The 18,988-nt window shown below is 41.2% G+C and overlaps 1 protein-coding gene across 6 annotated transcripts in view; it reads left to right on the forward strand.

Annotated features, from left to right (window-relative positions):
* Positions 1-11,072, forward strand: part of slc20a2 (solute carrier family 20 member 2) — a 41,965-nt gene extending 30,893 nt beyond the window's left edge. For all 6 annotated transcript variants that reach the window (XM_083912426.1, XM_083912429.1, XM_083912430.1 and 3 more), the window contains exons 5-11: positions 987-1,083; positions 1,310-1,429; positions 2,677-2,910; positions 3,511-4,147; positions 4,402-4,587; positions 7,407-7,491; positions 10,774-11,072. In XM_083912426.1, coding sequence (XP_083768552.1) covers positions 987-1,083; positions 1,310-1,429; positions 2,677-2,910; positions 3,511-4,147; positions 4,402-4,587; positions 7,407-7,491; positions 10,774-10,938 — 1,524 coding nt within the window. In that variant the 3' untranslated portion in view covers positions 10,939-11,072. The remainder of the gene's footprint in view (positions 1-986; positions 1,084-1,309; positions 1,430-2,676; positions 2,911-3,510; positions 4,148-4,401; positions 4,588-7,406; positions 7,492-10,773) is intronic.
* The last annotated feature ends 7,916 nt before the right edge of the window (positions 11,073-18,988 follow it).

Consider the following 18,988-nt stretch of genomic DNA (forward strand, 5'->3'; position numbering starts at 1 on the left):
GTGGGCTCACATTACGATACTGTTTTAACTCACACACAAACACAAAAAAGCACTCCTCATTGATTTTATAGATCCCTTGTTTGTATTTCTGGCTCAATTACATGTTTAACCTTATATACATATGGGCCGCAAGCCTTTAAATCAGGGCAAGTGGAATGGTCAGAGGGAGTTGTTGGTCCAGGAGTTTAAATACCAGGTTTTAGACAGTTGTACATGTGTACACACAAACCTTTCCAAAGGACTTCAGCACAGATAAAAATCCATTTGATTTGGCAACACCGGCAGTCAGATCTGTTGTTATGTAACAGGTGATCTCTGACAGACCTGGATGAGAAAAGTGGTGCACATCACCCCGAGGTCATGACTGCAGGATTATGTCTGAATGAGTCATAGGACAGTGCGTTACTGTATGTGTATAGGTCAAATTCAGGATGAGTTCATCTGTCTCTGCAGGCTATTTGCATCAGGAATATTTGCTTCTTCTGTTATACGTATACTATGTTGAGATTTGTTACTTTTTAAGACAATGTTGAGTTTGTAAATGTGAGACTTTAAACCTCAGTAGGTTGGTCATATTGCATATCAGTTCCTCCATAATAGTAAATCGCACATTGTGCAAGAGTGAATTGTTTTACCTCTTTCACTATTTCAACACATTTTGAATTGACCTGAGCTGAACTTCTGACCTCAATTGGAAGTTGTGGTTTTATTAGATGTCAGATTGTCATTACAACAGAAGCACACACATACCGCAAACACTGCAAAAAGGCTCAGTGATCAATATGGAGAGACATTTTTACCTTTCTATTTCAATGTATATTCATTAATTTATTTGGAATCCTTCCTTATTGTAAAACAGTGACACAGATACTGTAGGATCCGATCATATCGCCATGAAATGAAACAAAAGTTAATAAATGACAAGGATGACATAAACTTTCATCATATCAGTAACTGTACTAAAAATCCATGTGTTTGCTCCAAAGGATGACTCTGTACCTAATGGCCTGCGAGCGCTGCCCCTCTTTTATGCCTCCACCATCGGGATCAACACATTCTCCATCTTGTACACTGGAGCCCCGTGTAAGTGCTGAACGGCAGTTATTCCTAATTTTATTTAGTCTAGCACCGATGTACGATCAAATTATCATCTCAGTCTTAACGGGTGATGGTGCCAATGTCGTTTGCTCGCTCAAAATTCCTTTTGAAGGTGTGACGAGAGTAAAAGTAAATTATAATACTGTGATATTACTTGCAAGATGTTATTTCCTCATACGTGTGTGTGTGTGTGTGTGTGTTCTAATTGCAGTGCTTGGGTTAGAGATGCTACCGGTGTGGGCCATCTTTCTCATCACTTTAGCTGAGTCGCTCGTCTGTGCGGCTCTGGTCTGGTTCTGCGTCTGTCCCTGGATGAGAAGGAAAATAGCAAGTAGGTATCTGTGTGTGTCTGTGTCCAGTCTTTCTCACGCCATCTGAAAGCCCAGCACTCTGACCGTGCCTGACAACAGAGCCTCAGCCTCCGCTTGCAAACTCTGTGCTCTGACACCAAACAAGGGATGCCAGCGGATGTTTTCTCTTTGGCCTCTGCCAGAGCCACTAAAGCCACCAGAAAAACCCTGTGAACTCTGTGTAGTGCTCCGGTGGCTTTTCTTAGACACTTAGATTGCTTTAGGCTACTTGTCCAGACACAAAGGGTTAAGATCACAGCCTGCGGTGTAAAAAGCTTTCAGATCAAGGTTAGGAAATGTTTCCCTAATGGGAAAATCAGCCGGCAGCAAAGCAGACAATGCTATAAAACACCTGACACGTTAAATAGAACAGTGGAAAGAGCAGCAGCTGGCGAGAGCGGTGGACATAAGCAAGGCAGCATGTCTGTTAAATTAAACTTGATGTCATGCAGGATAAATAAGAACTTCTGTTTATTGCAACAATCCATAGACTAAGCTGCTAACTCTTTAAGTCTAAGGCAGTAATATTTCCGTATCAATGGATACAAAGATAATATGAAATAGTTTTTACTCGATTTATAAACCTTTATCGAAGCGGTAACATTCACATTAAGGCGTTATTGTTTTCCTAGACTTTCCTTTGACCCCGCACACGAGTACGGATGATTTGATCTGTTGCTTAACGTGTCATGACCTCTGAATGCCTGAGAGGATTATAGGTGATATTATCCACCTAATCTTGGATATTGCTGCATCCGTCAAAGTGAACCATGATGACTGAGGTTATGTGTTTGCACTGAGAGGTGTTTTGAGTAGTTGGGTGGGGGGTGTCATCAGGTTTGGCATCACTGGTATTAGTTTTGATCAGCTGATGGCTATACTTGTGTTTGTGGAATGTGGCTGAGTTTTTTTTTCTCTGACCTGAAAATGGGATTCTTCTAATTGATTATTATTGATAACAATTACAAAGAAAAACATGCATGGAGGAATTAGATTATAAAAAATACGATCTGCATGCCTAATTAGAAAAATCATCTAAATAACTAAAAAATAAAGTTAAGTGTTTTCTATCTTTTCTATCTTTCACTGTCATACTTTAAATTATCACTCAGACATATTAGAGTATAAGCCTGATGTGTAAATACAGTTGTCATGTTTTCATGTTAGCATTGTTACTGTGATGTTTTGTCTTTCTTAACTAAACCCTCCATCACTTGATTTCCTCCAGGTCGTCTAAAGAAGGAGCAGGCTCTATCCAGGATCTCTGATGAGAGTTTGGACAAGATACCTGAGGAGGAAGAGGAGAGCCCCGTCTTTAAGGAGCTACCAGGGGCCAAGGGCACAGATGAGGCTGTGTTGCCGCTCACCGGGGGCAGCAGTGAACGGAGCACCCGCGACTCCAGCGGAGAGCTCTCAAACTTTGCTAACGGAGGCAATGTCCTGCCAAATGGCAGGGCGTATGGTAAAACTGTAATATTATTGTTTTTTAAAAGACACAGTTGATTTGATTGATAGTAGATCAATATATCTGTTTGTGAAGGACAAAAACATTGAATGGGAACTGTTCATTGTGTAATCTGTGTGGATGATGTTGCTCTTTTGCTGCATTCATGTGCCGTTTTAGAGGTCAGGATATAAGGAAGAAGCAAAAGTAAAACATTAATGGTGTTTTTTGAACTGGAGTTGTGAGAATAAGGGCTGTATTTCCCAAATGTTTACAGCCATTTTGACGGTGTTCCTGCTTTCTTTCTTTACAATTCATTGATTACTCTTGTGACTTAACAAGATATATATATATAGATTACAATAAATATAAAACATAATAGACATTATTATAATAAGAAACAAAATTTAACAGAAAATCTTGAGGCAAAAGTCTCAATTTTTCTGTACAAAACAGGATATATTTTATACCTTTTCAGATTAAAAACAGGGTATATTTATTAACTGAACTTTACAGAAATTGTTTCAAGTCATTGGCTTATTGTGCTAAAGTCCCCTTCTCTCTTAAGATAACTTTTGTTGTGCATCTACACCCACTTCTTTCTCTCCTCTCCTTCAGGCCGGACCCACTCAATGACCAACGGCTGCCTAAAGTCACCGATCTCTAACGGCAGCTTCAGCTTCGATGGCCACATGCGCAGCGATGGCCAGGTGTACCACACAGTGCACAAGGACTCAGGTCTGTATAAAGACCTGCTTCACAAAATCCACCTTGGCCGCATGGATGACAACGATCGCTCAGGCTCCAACGCCGGCCCTCCGGACAACAATTACCGACTGCTGCGGCGCAATAACAGCTACACCTGCTACACAGCAGCTATATGTGGCATGCCCGTCCAGCCTCTCATTCGCTCTGAGTCACGCGATGACAGTGAAAAGCTGGTTGGAGAGGGAGGTGGCAGGAGCAACAGCGTGTCTTACTCCAAGAAGAGGGTACGCTACGATAGCTACTCCTCGTACTGTAACGCTGTGGCGGAGGCTGAGATTGAGGCAGAGGAGGGTGGGGTGGAGATGAAGCTGGCCACAGAGCTGGAGGGAGTGGACGAAGACGGGGCTCCTGCTCCGATGCCTCTGGACGACTTGGCCGAGGAGGATAACGAGGAGAAGGATAAGCCTGAGGTGTTCCAGCTTTTCCACTTCCTGCAGATCCTCACCGCCTGCTTCGGCTCCTTCGCCCACGGAGGCAACGATGTCAGGTGCTGCCTCCTGCTGCTCACATGGCACACCTGTGACCTATAGACAATATCATTACATTTCGCTGGGACCTGATCATATATTTAGTTATTCCTAAACCTGTTTGCCCTATAAGATTGCATACAAGTAATGTTTCTGTAGCAAAAAAAGGATAAATCAGCTTTACTCTGCTACATAATTTTGTTCTTGTGATGTTCAGTCTCATAAATACTAGAAGAGCTGCCTGAGGTTGTTATCTATTCTCTCACCTTCGCAGTAATGCCATTGGGCCCCTGGTGGCGCTGTGGATGATCTATGACCAGGGCGGCGTGATGCAGGACGCTGCCACTCCCATCTGGCTACTGTTTTACGGTGGTATAGGCATCTGCGCCGGCCTGTGGGTGTGGGGCCGCCGCGTCATTCAGACTATGGGGAAAGACCTGACTCCCATCACCCCCTCAAGGTGAGAAAGCCACCGCATGGGAGAGTGGGTGTGGGTCTGTGTTTTTAGAAATGGGTGAGAAAGGGGGGAAAATGGATCAGGGTGAGAGACTGAGACTGTTTGTGAGCTTTCCAACTTGTTCCAAAAAAGCCTCGACCTGCTGACACATGACTCCATCCGTTGCACCAGCGTCCTGGGTAAGTGTTTACGTGCACCCAGCTGTATTAGAATGCACGCAATTATTGCAATTCAACTGATATTCATAAATCCTTACTATGCTGGCAGTAAAGTGCATAAACCTGAGGCAGTACAATCACGTTTAGAGCGGCTCCCCTGTTGCCTCGAGTGCTCCCTGTTTACAGGTACAGTAAACTTGTCTGACTAATCAAGAATGTTTGTCTCGAGTGTGCCCTGGTTAACCGTCAATCTCTACATCTCAAACAGAGCTGCTGCTGCAGGCAAAATCCATTTTTTCTATGCAGGCAACCTGCAAGTACAAGGTTGAGCGCACATGTTCTATGTCGTTTGCATCTGTGAAGGCTTATATGTGGGATATATCTATTTCTCATCAAGAGGGCAGAGTCTTTGTATCTTTAAATATATCTTATTTGTGATTCGTCCCACTCAAACTTCAACTCTTCTACTAATTCTTTACTTCTTTGAGTAGAAATCTACTGCAATACCTTTCTCTGTATTAGCCCTTTGCACAGAGAATGAAATTGGAATGACACTCTATTTGTCTTCAGCCAGACTTATTATATAATAATTCTGAGGGGGGGGGGGGGGAGTGGACTACAACACATAAAGCCCTAGGGCACACTTCGTCCTACAACCTAAGCAGAAGACATCACGCATCACACTGCTCTTTTGTCCTTGTGATCGATCTCTCTCTCTATCTTTCTCTTGTTGTCCACCCATCTTACCACACATTAGAGTGAAGAGTACTTGTGTGTGTGTGTGTGTGTGTGTGTGAGCGTGCAAACCTCAAGGATGTTTGTGTGTAACGTGTCAGCCGAAGTTGTGCGACAAAAGTATTGTTGTTCTTCTGTTTCACGCAGGTCTAATTGTTCCTCCAAGGTAGGGGTGTGTGCGTGCGTGAGTGCGTTCTCTGTTGCCTGGCAGGAACATCACATAGGGTAACAGGAAGTTGTTTGGCATTCTGGATTAAGAGAAGTAGAGCAGGAAGGGTAAGGGAGGGGCAAAGCCACATGGGGAACCCTGGCCTCTCTTCTCCAACCGCAGGGAGGGACGCCAGCCTGACTCCTCTTGCAATTTTCTTTCCCCCCCTGTCCTCCTCCTTTTTTTCATGTTTCTTCCTACCCTCTCCTGTAAATCTCTATTTTTGCAGTTAACCCTCTTCTTCTTCTAGCTGCCCTCACTTCTTCCTTTACTTCATTCCTTCCTATTTTCATCTCCCCGCTGCCTCTTTGTCTTGTTTTTTTATTGGCCTCTCACCTCTAAATCTTTCTCTTCCCTAAAGTCCCCCAATTGTTCTCACTCTCATTATCACTCTCCCCTTCTCCTTGGCCCCCTCTCTTGCTGTGTGCCTCCCTTTCTTCCTTTCTTAATCACCCTCTTTCCATCACCAGCTTGGTCTTTTTTTCCAGAACTGAAAGACAAATTTGCTCTGGTTCACAGTTCTAAAGCCTCTTTTTCTTCCACTGTCTGTTTCCATGCATCAATCTGACAAAGAAGACTGTTAGAGAGAGAGAGAGCGAGAGAGCGAGAGAGAGATGTGGCTTAGCATATATTCTGGTAGTGGGCGCAATGTATCACAAACCAGTTTTTTAAACATTAAAACTAGATTTTCATCATTCTGGTCAGCTCCCCTACAGGGACGGACTGCTGCAGATCTTACTGGCCTCGCCAAGGATGAGCTTATCCTGTGTGGCACACTTTAGTTGGCCTGCTACACAAATGTTTATAGTTGGCGTTAGGGGCGGAGTTAGTATGTTTATCTGTAGCGGACTGGGATGTTAACAAATGTGACCCTTCTTTCTACTCTGCCATTCCTGATAATTTGGCCTTTTTCACAGCAGATGTTTTAACTCGTTATAGTAGGAAATGCACAGGTTTAAATTAGAAAAATTAATGATGGTACTTCTTGATGTTTTTGGCTTTCAGTGAGTAGAGCGGGAGATGGGGATTATGCCCTTTCATTCACCTGGTCAGATTCTTAAACCCCTAGCCTACCAGGACGTCCCACACCTATGCAGTCTTAATTTTATTCTATGCTCTCAGTGAGCACGAAAGCCCTTTTACAGATGGTTCAAGTCAAAACATCAGAACACCGCTGTAAAACTTATTGGCCCTTGCTGTTCATGACCAATTAAATTTCAACAATGCCTGTCCCCAGAACCCTATCTCAGTGTTGCTGAGGTTTGTAGGCTACTGTTTTTTTATTAAGCAACTTCAATGAAAGAAGCGCCGGCTAATTATTCTGTCACAAATGGCTTTCTCACCCATCCAGCCTTTCTTCATTTTGCTTTCTCTTGGTCTCATTGTAACTTCATTCCGATTTGTAGTTTTCCATCCCAAGTGAATGTGTCTTTGTGTGACGGGATGGTGTGCCCACAGGTCTGGTTTCAAAGTGTGAATAATGACATGACATCAGACCAAGTGTCTCCTAGTCAGTACGAGGCAGAAACCCACTCACACAACACTCTGTCATTTGTATCATGCAACTATGTTCTTAACTTACCTGATAGAAATACTGTCTTCATTGTGTGTATGCGTGTTCTACTTTTAAAGAGCTGTTCTATTATGGTGTTGTAATAATAACACATTACAGTGAAGGATGTCTCTTTGTTCCCCCCCTCCTCTCCCCCCCTCTTCCACAGTGGATTCACTATTGAACTGGCTTCTGCACTCACAGTCGTGTTTGCTTCCAATATCGGAATCCCTGTCAGTACCACCCACTGCAAGGTATGACTGAGTGGCCCTCCAGCTGGCCTCTCAACTCCCCTCCAGGCATTTCTGAGGGACAGGGTGCTCACACTGCCTCCAAGGGTGTCGGGTTGGAGATGCACACACCACTGTAGTCCAAATCAAGCACTCTTGCAATCAGATAATTTCTGTAGATTTTTTTTTTACAGCCACATTTATGCAAAGCAAAATGTATTTAATGAGAGACGGCAAAGTTCAGATTCTTTTCACTGCAAGAAAGACAATCAAACAATCCGAGCCGTGCCCATCCCGCTGCAGACAGCCCCAGGCAACAGTGTGCAGCCCCTCTCCCTGTATTCTTTTCAGGAACGTCCGATCCAGGCTGGAAGACATGGCGGACCCCTCCAGCCCAAAACCCTGCCCTGCTCCCCCCTCCCTATCAATGTGATGTCACAACCTCTGTTTCATTTCCACCTTCCATTTTGTTATCTCAGCACTGGCATGGTTTGGCGTGTGGGTCCTCCACCCTCCTGTGTTTGGCTACAAGCAGACTCCCCCACCCCCTGACCCCACCTGCCACACTTGTTTTCCACTTTTTTTTTACCTCTCCCTCCCTATCTTTCTGTGTCTCTCCACTCATCTATCTCTACAGCGGATTTTGCATTGAAGTAATGAGTGCGCTAACAGTGCTTGTTGCATCAAATGTGGGCATCCCAATAAGCTCCACCCACTGCAAGGTATTGGTGTAATTGGTAGTGAAGCCACTTCATCGCTTCACCTGTAGCTGTCAATCGCCAAAGCCAATCACAACTCACGAAGTTGCTGTTTTGACTTCTCCTGCAGTTTTCTTCCAGCAGCAAACTCTCCAAGTTTGCCTTTTAAGGGGCCTTTGTATTAATAATTTGATGAAACTCTATGCAAGCCTATTAGATATAGAGCAGTATATCACTAATGTTATTTTTGAAAACAGACTAGAGAAAGTATCAACCTGAGATGTTTGTAGATTTGAATCTACTTGATCACGTTCTCATTTATTGATTAGATTAGAAGAATCACACTCTTCTCTATCTTTATCCACACATACATTGCCTTTTCCTGTTTTATGGGGGTTTTATTTGACGTCATGCTAATGTTTTTTCCAGCCTAGCCTTAGTGAAAGGGTATCAAACATGCATTCGAGATGAATGAGAAGAAAGTTGGTAGGTTAGTTGTTCCTCTCCTCTGTTTGCGCAGCGTCGTTGAACTTTATATACAGGACGCCTGTTTTCTACCCATGTATTTTTATTGTAAACAAAGTTGGGTCCTGTTGGCTCTGAGCAGTTGCCAGGCAACCAGTGGAGATTCAAGGACATTACTCTTCCAAGCCAAGATGTGGCAAAAAAAAAAGAGTAATATGGCGCATTGCAGTTTTTATACTTCAGTTTTTGTACAGATTAAACAAATGGGATTTAATATGTTCATAAGTGGGTTTTAAAGATACTGAGCCAGGCTAGCTGTTTCCACTAAGCTAACTTAGCCATATTTAACAGTGGTATTGATCTCTTTGTGAAACTCTGCCATATAGCACATAAGCGTTTTACCTTCAGATTTATTAGCCTGTATTGGGGGGAGAAATTTTGTGTAACAAATGCGTCTTATTGTTGAATCATGTCAGTGACACAAGTCAAAACAAAGGATACGATTTTACTACATAATAGCTGCATCTGGGAACACAAAAGTATGATTGAGATAAATACTCCAACAGGCTGCTGAAGGGAAACTGCACGACTCAAAACTGGTATTAAATTACTGATAAACTATTTGCCTAAATGTCAACATCATCATCCATACATTATTTTCACTTCTCACCTCCAAATGCCCTTGTCTCTTCCTAAAACCTCTGATAATCACCTGCTATGCCAAAATGCTAAATCTATTGATGTTAGAGGAATATAATGGTGGTGGTGATTTGAGATAGTGACTGTGTCGGGGAGATGCACAGACGCTGTTGGACGAAACCTGCCTTTTTGAGATATTAATGAACTTGTACAGTACACAATACAGTTTCTCAATTTAAGGAAGCGACACTGAGGTTTTCAGAAAGTAGCCAACAACATCTGTAAACATCTCCCAGAGAGAAAGTGAGTGTGAATGAGCAGTAATGGGCATCCATTTGGTTTTGTTTCTGTTTAGATTAACTGTTTCTTTACATGTCATTTGGCTTCTTGACTTTTGTGAAGATGAAACTGAATCACCCAGCCCTGGTGAGATTATGTGCAGTGACTCGTTTCAGAGGCTCTACAGACAGTCAGAAGCACAAACAGTGAGGTCGCACTGAGTTCAGGCTTTGCTGCTGCATGCCTGAAATACTGTAAACAAACATCTTTACCACAAAGTTTAGATATTGTTCCACACAAGCCTCTGAATGACTGCTTTTAGAATAATGCTTGTTATCCAAATGAAGGAGAATGATATTTTTGTGTAGTCTAGTCTGGCACAAGTGTAACTCTGCGTAAGACTGACCTATCGCCCACAAACACCGTTGCTCTTTGTTGACCTTCCACATTTAGTCGTGAATGTGACAGAAGGGTTCTCATGTTTCTCTGGCCGTATAAGTTCAGGCACAGTTTTAACCCCCGCCCACCCGCAGCGTCACAACCGGAGCTGAAACTAGTCACTGCACATGGCTCTCCAACACACAGAGGTGTCTGAAATTAGTTTATATCTCTTCTCCGAAACTAATTCTTACTCTGCACTGTTCTGATGTCATAACCTGAATAAAGGTGAGGGATGAGTTTATTTGTGGAAGTCTGACATAAGCATAGAAATAATTAAACTGGTTAATTAGAAAACTCAAACAAAAAAAAACTGCTGATTTCAGATGTCCACACCCAAACATTCTATTTAGTTAGTAGTAACTTTTTTCAACCTGCTTGCTCTGACTAACACAGACATTTTGGATGGAGCTGGTGTTGAAGGGCTGGAGGCTGATTACAGGCTTTTCTGTTCGGATTTGTTCACTTACCTGTTGATCTTTTTGGTCTGCTCAACTATTATCTGTATTACAACTGTAGTTAAAAGTTACTTTGTAGATTAAGATTTTCACATAAATCATGTGATCATCTATATCTAGAGAGAGCTATATGGACAAATAATGGCTATTTTTAGCAATTTATGTAAGAAGTAGGCAAGAATTCAGATGCCTTTCTCAACAAGCTGACATGAGCAGCGTCAGAAAATCCTGAACAACCTGCAGCTCTTCACAGTCTTTGACTTTAAACATTGTGTTCTGGGCTGCTGCTGATTGTTTTCTTTCTCCCCCCTCTTGGCTGCGGCCTCTAGGTGGGCTCAGTCGTGGCCGTGGGTTGGATCCGCTCCAAGAAAGCGGTGGACTGGCGCCTCTTCAGGAACATCTTCCTGGCGTGGTTCGTCACGGTGCCCGTGGCTGGCCTGTTCAGCGCTGCCGTCATGGCCTTGTTCGTCTACGGCATCCTGCCCTACGTCTGAGGGCGCACGGTCGGGAGGGAGAACAGAGCAGGAAGAGAAAGTCAGAGAAAGAGAGGGAGGGAAACTTGGGTTAAAAAAAAATTATAGCTCGAGGGTCAGGGTTGCAGATAATGGAAATGAAGAGAGGGCAAAGGCAGCGCGGAAGAGAAGAAGCTGCAGAGGTTTGCAGACGGACTTGGTTGTACTGTGGATGTGAGGAGGGTTGGTTCATATGCTGCCGGGCTCTGTAGTCCAGAGATCTTTTTTTTTTTTTAATACTCATTTGAGTTTCCGATCGTTTTTTATTTATTCTCTTCTTTTGGGTGCATAAGAAAATGTGTAACCAGCGTGTTCATCATACCACTCAATCTGCTGTAAATATGACAATAATAGGGAGATTTCCAATAACTCTTCAACATAATTATGGTTTTGGAGAAACCGTGGCGGATATTTTCTGTCTCTTCCTTTTTAGAAAAAAAAAATCATGAGTTGAAAAAAAATAAAGACGGCTGAAAATAATCAGTTAATTCTGCACACCGAAACTGCTGCAAAACTACAAGGTTCTGCCTGCACTCCCATGTAGCATAGTCTGTCAAGTGCTCATTATTATTGTTCCAAAACGCCAGAAAAAAAAACCCCTGTACATATCGTTGTATTGGATTGAGTGTGATGTGTTGTATTGCGGCTTGCTTTAAAGTTAGAGGAAAAAAAAAAAAGATGTGCGTGTGGCAAACCAACCCATCCATCATCATCTCACGTTTAACATGCCAGCTAGGTACAACTAGGGCCAAATGGAAAGGACGCCTCAGAGAGGAGTGGTGGGACTGTCACTCTACTTTGTTTATTTTCCACATGATACCACAGAAACCTGATTTGCTAAAGAGTTGATTTTTGTCAAGAGCTCCTGTATGTTTTTAGAGATCGATCTCATATTTTTTAATGATGTAATATACTGTAATTTGTACTGTAAATACTGTTCTTAAAGAGTCCCAGGGGATTGGGATGGGGGGAATCATGGTTTGTTTTTAACGTAGTAAGGAGGTGTCATGATGTCATATGATACAGTGTGTTTCATCCCACACACTCAAAGAACGTACAACCTTGACAAGCTGCTGTTTTCCCGGAGGTTTGCAGAAGTATATTCAGTGGAAAACAGTATTTAAATAAATAGTAATTAACCCGTTCTCAATAGGGAAAACTGGAGATATTTCATTCCTTCTGATTTTTATCGTATCAGTAAATTCAACAGTATTGGCAGAAAGTTCTTTTAGTTAAATGTTTTCCTCCTTGAGAAAATGTTTAGGTGGGTTTCAGATGACGCAGAAGCCAAAACGCAAACAAAACAGAGACAAAAAAGGTCCCATAAAATGTTCACATATCTTCATCCGTATGCCTTTGTTTTCATATATAAAGCTCAGCTACTGGAGTCATTTCCTCATATTGAAGGCTCCCTGCCAATGATGGGGCTCTACAGTGTCCATGTTTGAGTCATATCAGATCTCCCGCCCTGTTTTCGCCGGTCAGATTACATGTCTTAGTCCAGGGTTTATCTGTTTCTGTAGCCCTTAACCTTGGCCTCATAGCCCTGGCCAGCCTTGTCATGTCAGACGGCGATTATGTGTCATATCAAACACATTGTACTATAACTCAGCCAGTTAAGCAGAGGTGGAAGGAAAGGGGATACAACCCCCAGCCACACGTGTAGCTCCTTAAAACAGGCTGGTTGTTGTTTGAAGCGCAGAAGCATTTAAGTCTATTGATCACCTGTGTTTCAATCGAAGTGCTAACGTAGATATCAAGTTTTGGGCTGAATGGAAGCCCAGTGGGGGCTTTCGAGGCTGCTCATGTCACGGAAATATCACATGGCTTTTGTCGTAGGATCATTGAATGAGATGGTTGCGAGGGGATAGAACTGATCATCACCAGCTTTTTAACAGGGTCACCTGACCTGTAGATGAACAAAGTCTAAAGCTTTTTTTATTTGAAGAAACTCGATGCCAGGTGTTGCAATTTTTTTTGTTGTTGTTCTTGTGGTGTGTTTCCTATTTTATTTTTTTTGTCTCATGAACAAATCTATGCTTAACTAGCCAATTGCCTTGTAACATTGTGTTTTACTTTGTGCAGATACAGTAAAATAATTAAGTACTGTGGTGTTTACATCGTAACCATATCGTAGAGTATCTGAAAAAAAACTGTTGCCTAATGATGCCAATGAAAGACAAACTATTAACCCTGATTTTTTTTTAAAGTGCAAGTAAAAAAATAATCTAGAGAGAGAGCGAGAGTGCGCGCGATGACTTGTTTTTCTTTCTGTTTTTGTTAGTAGTAGTAGTGCTAATCATGATCCCCATCACTTTACACTGCTACTACAATGCGTTGACACTACATGTATGGGTGCAATTCAGTAATGAAGAGAATGACTAGAGAACTTTCATCAAAACTATATATTTTTCTACCATATCTGAGTTTTAACCTGGGTGAGCTTCAGACACTTTGGAGGACACACTGTGGGGCTGATGGGAAACTGGAAAACAGGGACTAGTTGTTCTAAGATCTCCTTCTTATTACAAGTGTCTGGCCTCACTGGTGCCATGTGCCACACTTCCTCTAAGCCCAGTGTGTTCTAACATGTAGATTGACGTGTCGGTTGCCAATAGATCAGATTTTTAAATTACCATTTTTATTTTTGAATTTTAGATGAAAACACTTTGTAATTTTGTTTCCCTACTGCTTTTGATCATGAGCTGTGAGAGCAGGACGGTGCCTCACTAAAACCAGGACGACTGCTCACTGAAGGCGAAATCTAGAAGCATAATCTCTCTAGGCGAGAAACTGTAATCTTAAACTTGATAACCGGACTATGAGGACACTTGTTTCCTTGTTTTGGCAGGTAACCACTCGTGAAGCTCATACCTTTCACTCTTCAACGGGGTGTGTGTTACACAAGGGGCTGCACGGAGCTGGTGTGTTCAAATTCTCTCTGTAGCCTACTCCGGTACAGTGAAGCTGGAGGAAGTAGATTATTTTATAAATATGATTCTCCCCTGCACCCGTATTTGGATTTAAAGTGATTTACATGTATCATTTAGATTATATACTCATATACTTCAATTTATATCAAAGTGACTTTGACTTAAAATGCACATTTTATCGTCTTATGGAGAGCAACAAGCTAGCTAACAACTTAGCTAACAGGCTACCTTAGCTTCAGGCTACCTTAGCTTCAGTTCCACTAGCTTTCTATCCTCAATGAATTTTTGCCGCTTTTTTCATCTGTTTTCAGAAAAACTGAAAAAGCTAATACTTGTTTATATTGTTCATATTATAAAGTAAATTTAACATGAAATATTAAATAACATTTTAGCACCTTGTCATTTATGCAACAAAAGACTAAGCATGTAATAGCTACCTTGAGCCACATGTGCGCAGTAAGCAATATGTTGTTGAATGCTAACAAAATATGCATTCATGTTTAAAATATTTGAGTTAATGGGTTCATACGAAGTCTTGAAGGTTTGGAAAATACTGACTTTTCACAGTTTATGTTTTCAAGGTTAGTACAAGGTTAGTATACGATTCATGATATGATTTTTCACGATTGCATTTATAGTATCAATTTAAAAGGTTTGAGAGTGGCCATTTAGTTTAAGCAACTTGAAAGCTTTAGGAACCCTTAACTTAGAATATGGACAAAAAAAACAGCTAATCACATTTCAGCTGATGAGAGACGCACTGTGGCAAATAATATTGTCAGGCTGCAGCTGGTGGATGTTTGTTGCTCTTGTTAAGTTAAGTAAACAATGAAATAAGACTGAATCCAATTTCCTCGTGTTGGATTACGAGCTTTACTGGACTGAGGTCAGCCAGCATGCTTCAGACATCTGGTTTGTGCCGCATCACCGTGCTCTGCAGGCCCCCCTTTTGTAACTCACGCTGCCATTTTTTTGTTTTCCCAAGCATTCTCCGTCCTGATAGGCCAAAAGGGATGCATTACTCAAGATAGGGGGGGAAAGTGAAAATCGTCTTCTGGTGACAGCGTTAAACAAATCTGATAGTTACGGCTCAAAGTTGCACACGCCAAATTTAAATTAAAGCAAGTAATGCTACATGGAAAATATTAGAGTAGCATTTATCTCAGTGTATTAAAGCCCTTGAAAACTTCCATTTCAAATATTTCTTTACACCATTAAATAACGTTATTTAAAGTTAGTTTAAAAAAAACAAAAAAAACAAACGTATTAATCAGAAGTTTAACCCTGAAAACTCGGCTAATCTGGTTTGAGCAGACGTTAGCTAACAACCCAACGACTATCATTGCATTCATTCAAATGTCTCTGATTGGTGCATGCAAATATGCGACATCACTTTTTGAGCCCCGCCCACTTTAAACCAGTGTAGAGATAAAAAAAATAAATACATCTCTCATGCTGAATAACGAAAACGGTTCCAACTTTGACATAAAATTGTGTGTTAATGTAAGACACAATAGTAAGAAGCTGATTGAGAAAAAAAAAGTGGTCAGGGCTTTTAAATGAACCGGACCTCACTGAGTGTGGTCAAACTGAACCTTTATTGACACATTTTGAGTTTATATCATATCCTTTAAGCCAATAAATCCATTGGTCAAATAGGTATAAACGCAGCCACTAGATGGCGTAGTCCGACACTTTCCCTCCCCGTAGAGGGACAGCATTTTAGACCAGTCAGTTTCAGCTGATCAGTACCAGTCGAGTGGTGTAATTGCCATTTGGGGAGTTATTGTGCTTCTATTGCATTAGAACGGTTTTGTGACCTCTTTGCGGAGAAACAGAAGGTGCCATTTCTTTCTCCCTGAATGTGCAACAACAAGCTGTCTCTTGTGAAGGTGCAACTACATTGCTGTCACTCTGTGGTCGTGTAGCTCCACCTGCTCTGGTGTAATAGCGCCCTCTCCTGTTTGTATGGAACTAGCACCACCTCACAGAGGTGGAGGGGCATCAGTTCAGACCTTCATCTGGATGTGGCGTGCTGTCTCTAGTTTTCCGGTCTGTTTCGTAATAGAATGTGCTCCTTGGCTGGCCTGCAGGCTTTATAGCTCCGTGTTGTCTTTTTACTGTTTACTGCTATTTAACTGTCCGGTCCTTCAAAAGCTAAATGAATAAAAAATCTAAAGAAACCGTAGCCTGCTTCTACAAAATCTTAAAGCTCTAATGATTTGCATATATAGTACTGTAATGTTTTATTTAAGATTTTAGTGAAGAAATGTCTGCATTTAAACTAAATCATGGGAATTAAAATTACAAAGAACACCTAAAAGCCACCGAGTTGTGTCTTATTTTTGGAACGATGTGCATGAGTGGAAACTGCAAACTAGGAACTGTTTATAACTATCCTTCAACAAACACACTGCACATGTGCCACAAGATGTTATAATGTAGCTTTTTGTCAACATATATGTATGTTCTCGTGTCGTATCAGATATTTGAGATGACAGGATTGAGAGTGTTCAATGACTTGTGTATGCAGAACAATTTGCCAGGAATTGTTATAATCTTTGTCTAAGTCTGGCTTTTCAAAGTCATTGTATGGGGTTCTTGTGAAAAGTGTCCATATTTTAAAGGCTACACATCAGAATTCTTTTAGGCAGTGATTCTTAAAGTCACCTAGTAGTTGTGTGTATATATAATATAGAAACACCTTCTTCATCAACTTCTCTTATTTGCTTCCACTTTCTCTGGAGCATTTTCAATTGCTATATATTTCCTGTCCTATTCTTCATGTTACTTTGATATACTGCAAAAAAAAAAAGGTTTACAAAAGCATACATGTCCACCCATTAAATACTAGGTGCTGGACAGAAGAAGATATAAAAGACAGAAAAACAGTCTGCACACCAGATAATGCTCCCATGAACATTTATTTATTAAATGACCAAGACTTGATTCTTTTAAACACTCCCTCGTGGAACTATAGTGAATTTGAAACAAGTGTGAATTGAAATATTGACATTTCATAACGTGTATTCATCTAATATTAACTTTATTTTTGGTTTTGTAACAATATATCTGCAATTTAGTGTTGCGGTTGTTTCCGCTCATTTCCCACCACTTTGCATGCATTCGGTTTCCTACAGCAACCGACCTCTTTAAAGACTGAATGAATGTGGCGGATCTTTTCAGGCTGCTGTTATTTAGGGGGTTTGAGCTCAGATGATAATTCAGTGACTTGGCACAGCATGCTCTCTTAAGTTCCCAGCACTGTGGCTGTCTGTGCTGGGTTTAATTTAAGAAGTCTCTACAGTAACGCTGAAAAATGCTGGTTTGGTGCTGGCACACAGAAAGTGACACCATTTAGGTTCAATGGGATAATGGTTTCCATTTTGTGTTGGTCAAATCAGTAACCGACAAGATGGAAACCATAAGCCCCCTGCAGTCACATGGTCTCGGAAGCAGGCATTGTCCCATGTTTTGTGAAAGGTATTTGTTCATCTTGAGTTCTTTATTTGTGGTTCTTGTGTTCAACTTAATTGACAACAGAAAGCTGTTCAGTATGGGGCTCCTGCACTCATTCAGGATCAGGCTGGAAGTCCACTTAAACCCAGCTTGAGGTTTATAGTGGCTTTTTAACTTGAAGCATTCAGTGTCATTTGTGGTATGTATCAAATGTAATTATATCAACCCTTCTGTTTTTGAGTGACAATCACATCCACTTCAGACAGATGTTTCTCACGCAGGGAGGATCAGAGTGTTTCTGAAAGCAGGTTTCTGATCAGATCTCTTTTTGGCATCGGTAAAGACTGAAAATCGAATGTGTTAAATTGATGTCCGAACCCCTGAGATTTAGGCATGATTTCAAAGGTTAGCTGAAATAAAGTAGCACATCTCTCTCCTGCTACAGTAAAGTCTACTTATCTGCTTTCCGAGACATTTTTTTTGGTTTCATGATTGCTCCCCGTCTGCAACCATTTACCTTTAGTCTACATGGGTGTAAAGCTTATTCTCACATGACCAATCACAGTTTCATCACTGTTTTAAACTGAAATATCTTTTTAAGTGAAGGTACTTTTTTTTTTTTACTGATTATATACATAATTTTAAATACTTTTTCCTGATGTTTCAGTAAATCTAAAAGTTATGGTGTTTCTTGGCATACCCTGCTTTAAAACCAGCTGAGTGTTGGCAAAATCTGGGCTAAATATTTTGAATGCGGACTTGATACTTCTTGAAATGACTTAAATTCCTCAGCCTGGCAGGGTCAGCCACGACAGCGTGTGCGATGTTGGGAGACCATGCAGAGAAAAACACCATCAAAAGAAGACTACTGAGGTTTTTAGCTCTAGAAAGCAAGTAAGTGGACCTTTTGATTATTTTGTTGCAGTTTCCCCACTAGTAAACCATACTAATTATAATGTTCTTTTCTGCTTTATCGTCTGAGCAGCAAAGATATTTCTCTTGCATGACTAAATGTTCGCAGTGAGATAAACCAAATAAACCTCTTTTGATTTTTTTTCCATCATGTCCCTCTTAGGAGATCCCAGCTGGGTTCATCGTGTCTAAAGGTTTATGCATATGAGAGTAGGACAAACAAGCATCTTGAGCTGATACAGCAGTCCTGCAGTAAATTCTACCATTATGAAGATTGTGTTTTTTGTTGAAACTGTTTTATAGGGGGATGAATTCAACTTGGTGATCATTTTGGAGGCTGCAGATTGTGGTGCTGTTGTATTGTGTATTATTAACAGGTTATTATATTAGTTTGTAGGATAAATAACAAACACCCCTCAGTATAATGCAATAAAGTTCAACAGCACTGTAAAAATACTTCCTCCAAAGTGATCACCAAGAATCAGTCACTTGCACAGAAACTGTCTTCTGCTTTCCACAATAATCATAACAAAAAAGACTTGTGCTTAACTGCCTTAAATTTGCCAAAATGATGCAGATGTAGAGGAGTACTTGTGTCAGGCCTAAAGTTTGTGCAGGTCTCCCCGTCAGTATCTATCCGGCCCCAACAAACTCTAGCAGTAATTTTAGTCAAATATATATTGCCATGTAAAATATAGGCATTTTAAATTTCCACAAACCTTACAGTG

Source organism: Echiichthys vipera (genome assembly GCF_963691815.1).
Source record: "Echiichthys vipera genome assembly, chromosome: 4".
Classification (NCBI taxonomy): domain Eukaryota; kingdom Metazoa; phylum Chordata; class Actinopteri; order Perciformes; family Trachinidae; genus Echiichthys; species Echiichthys vipera.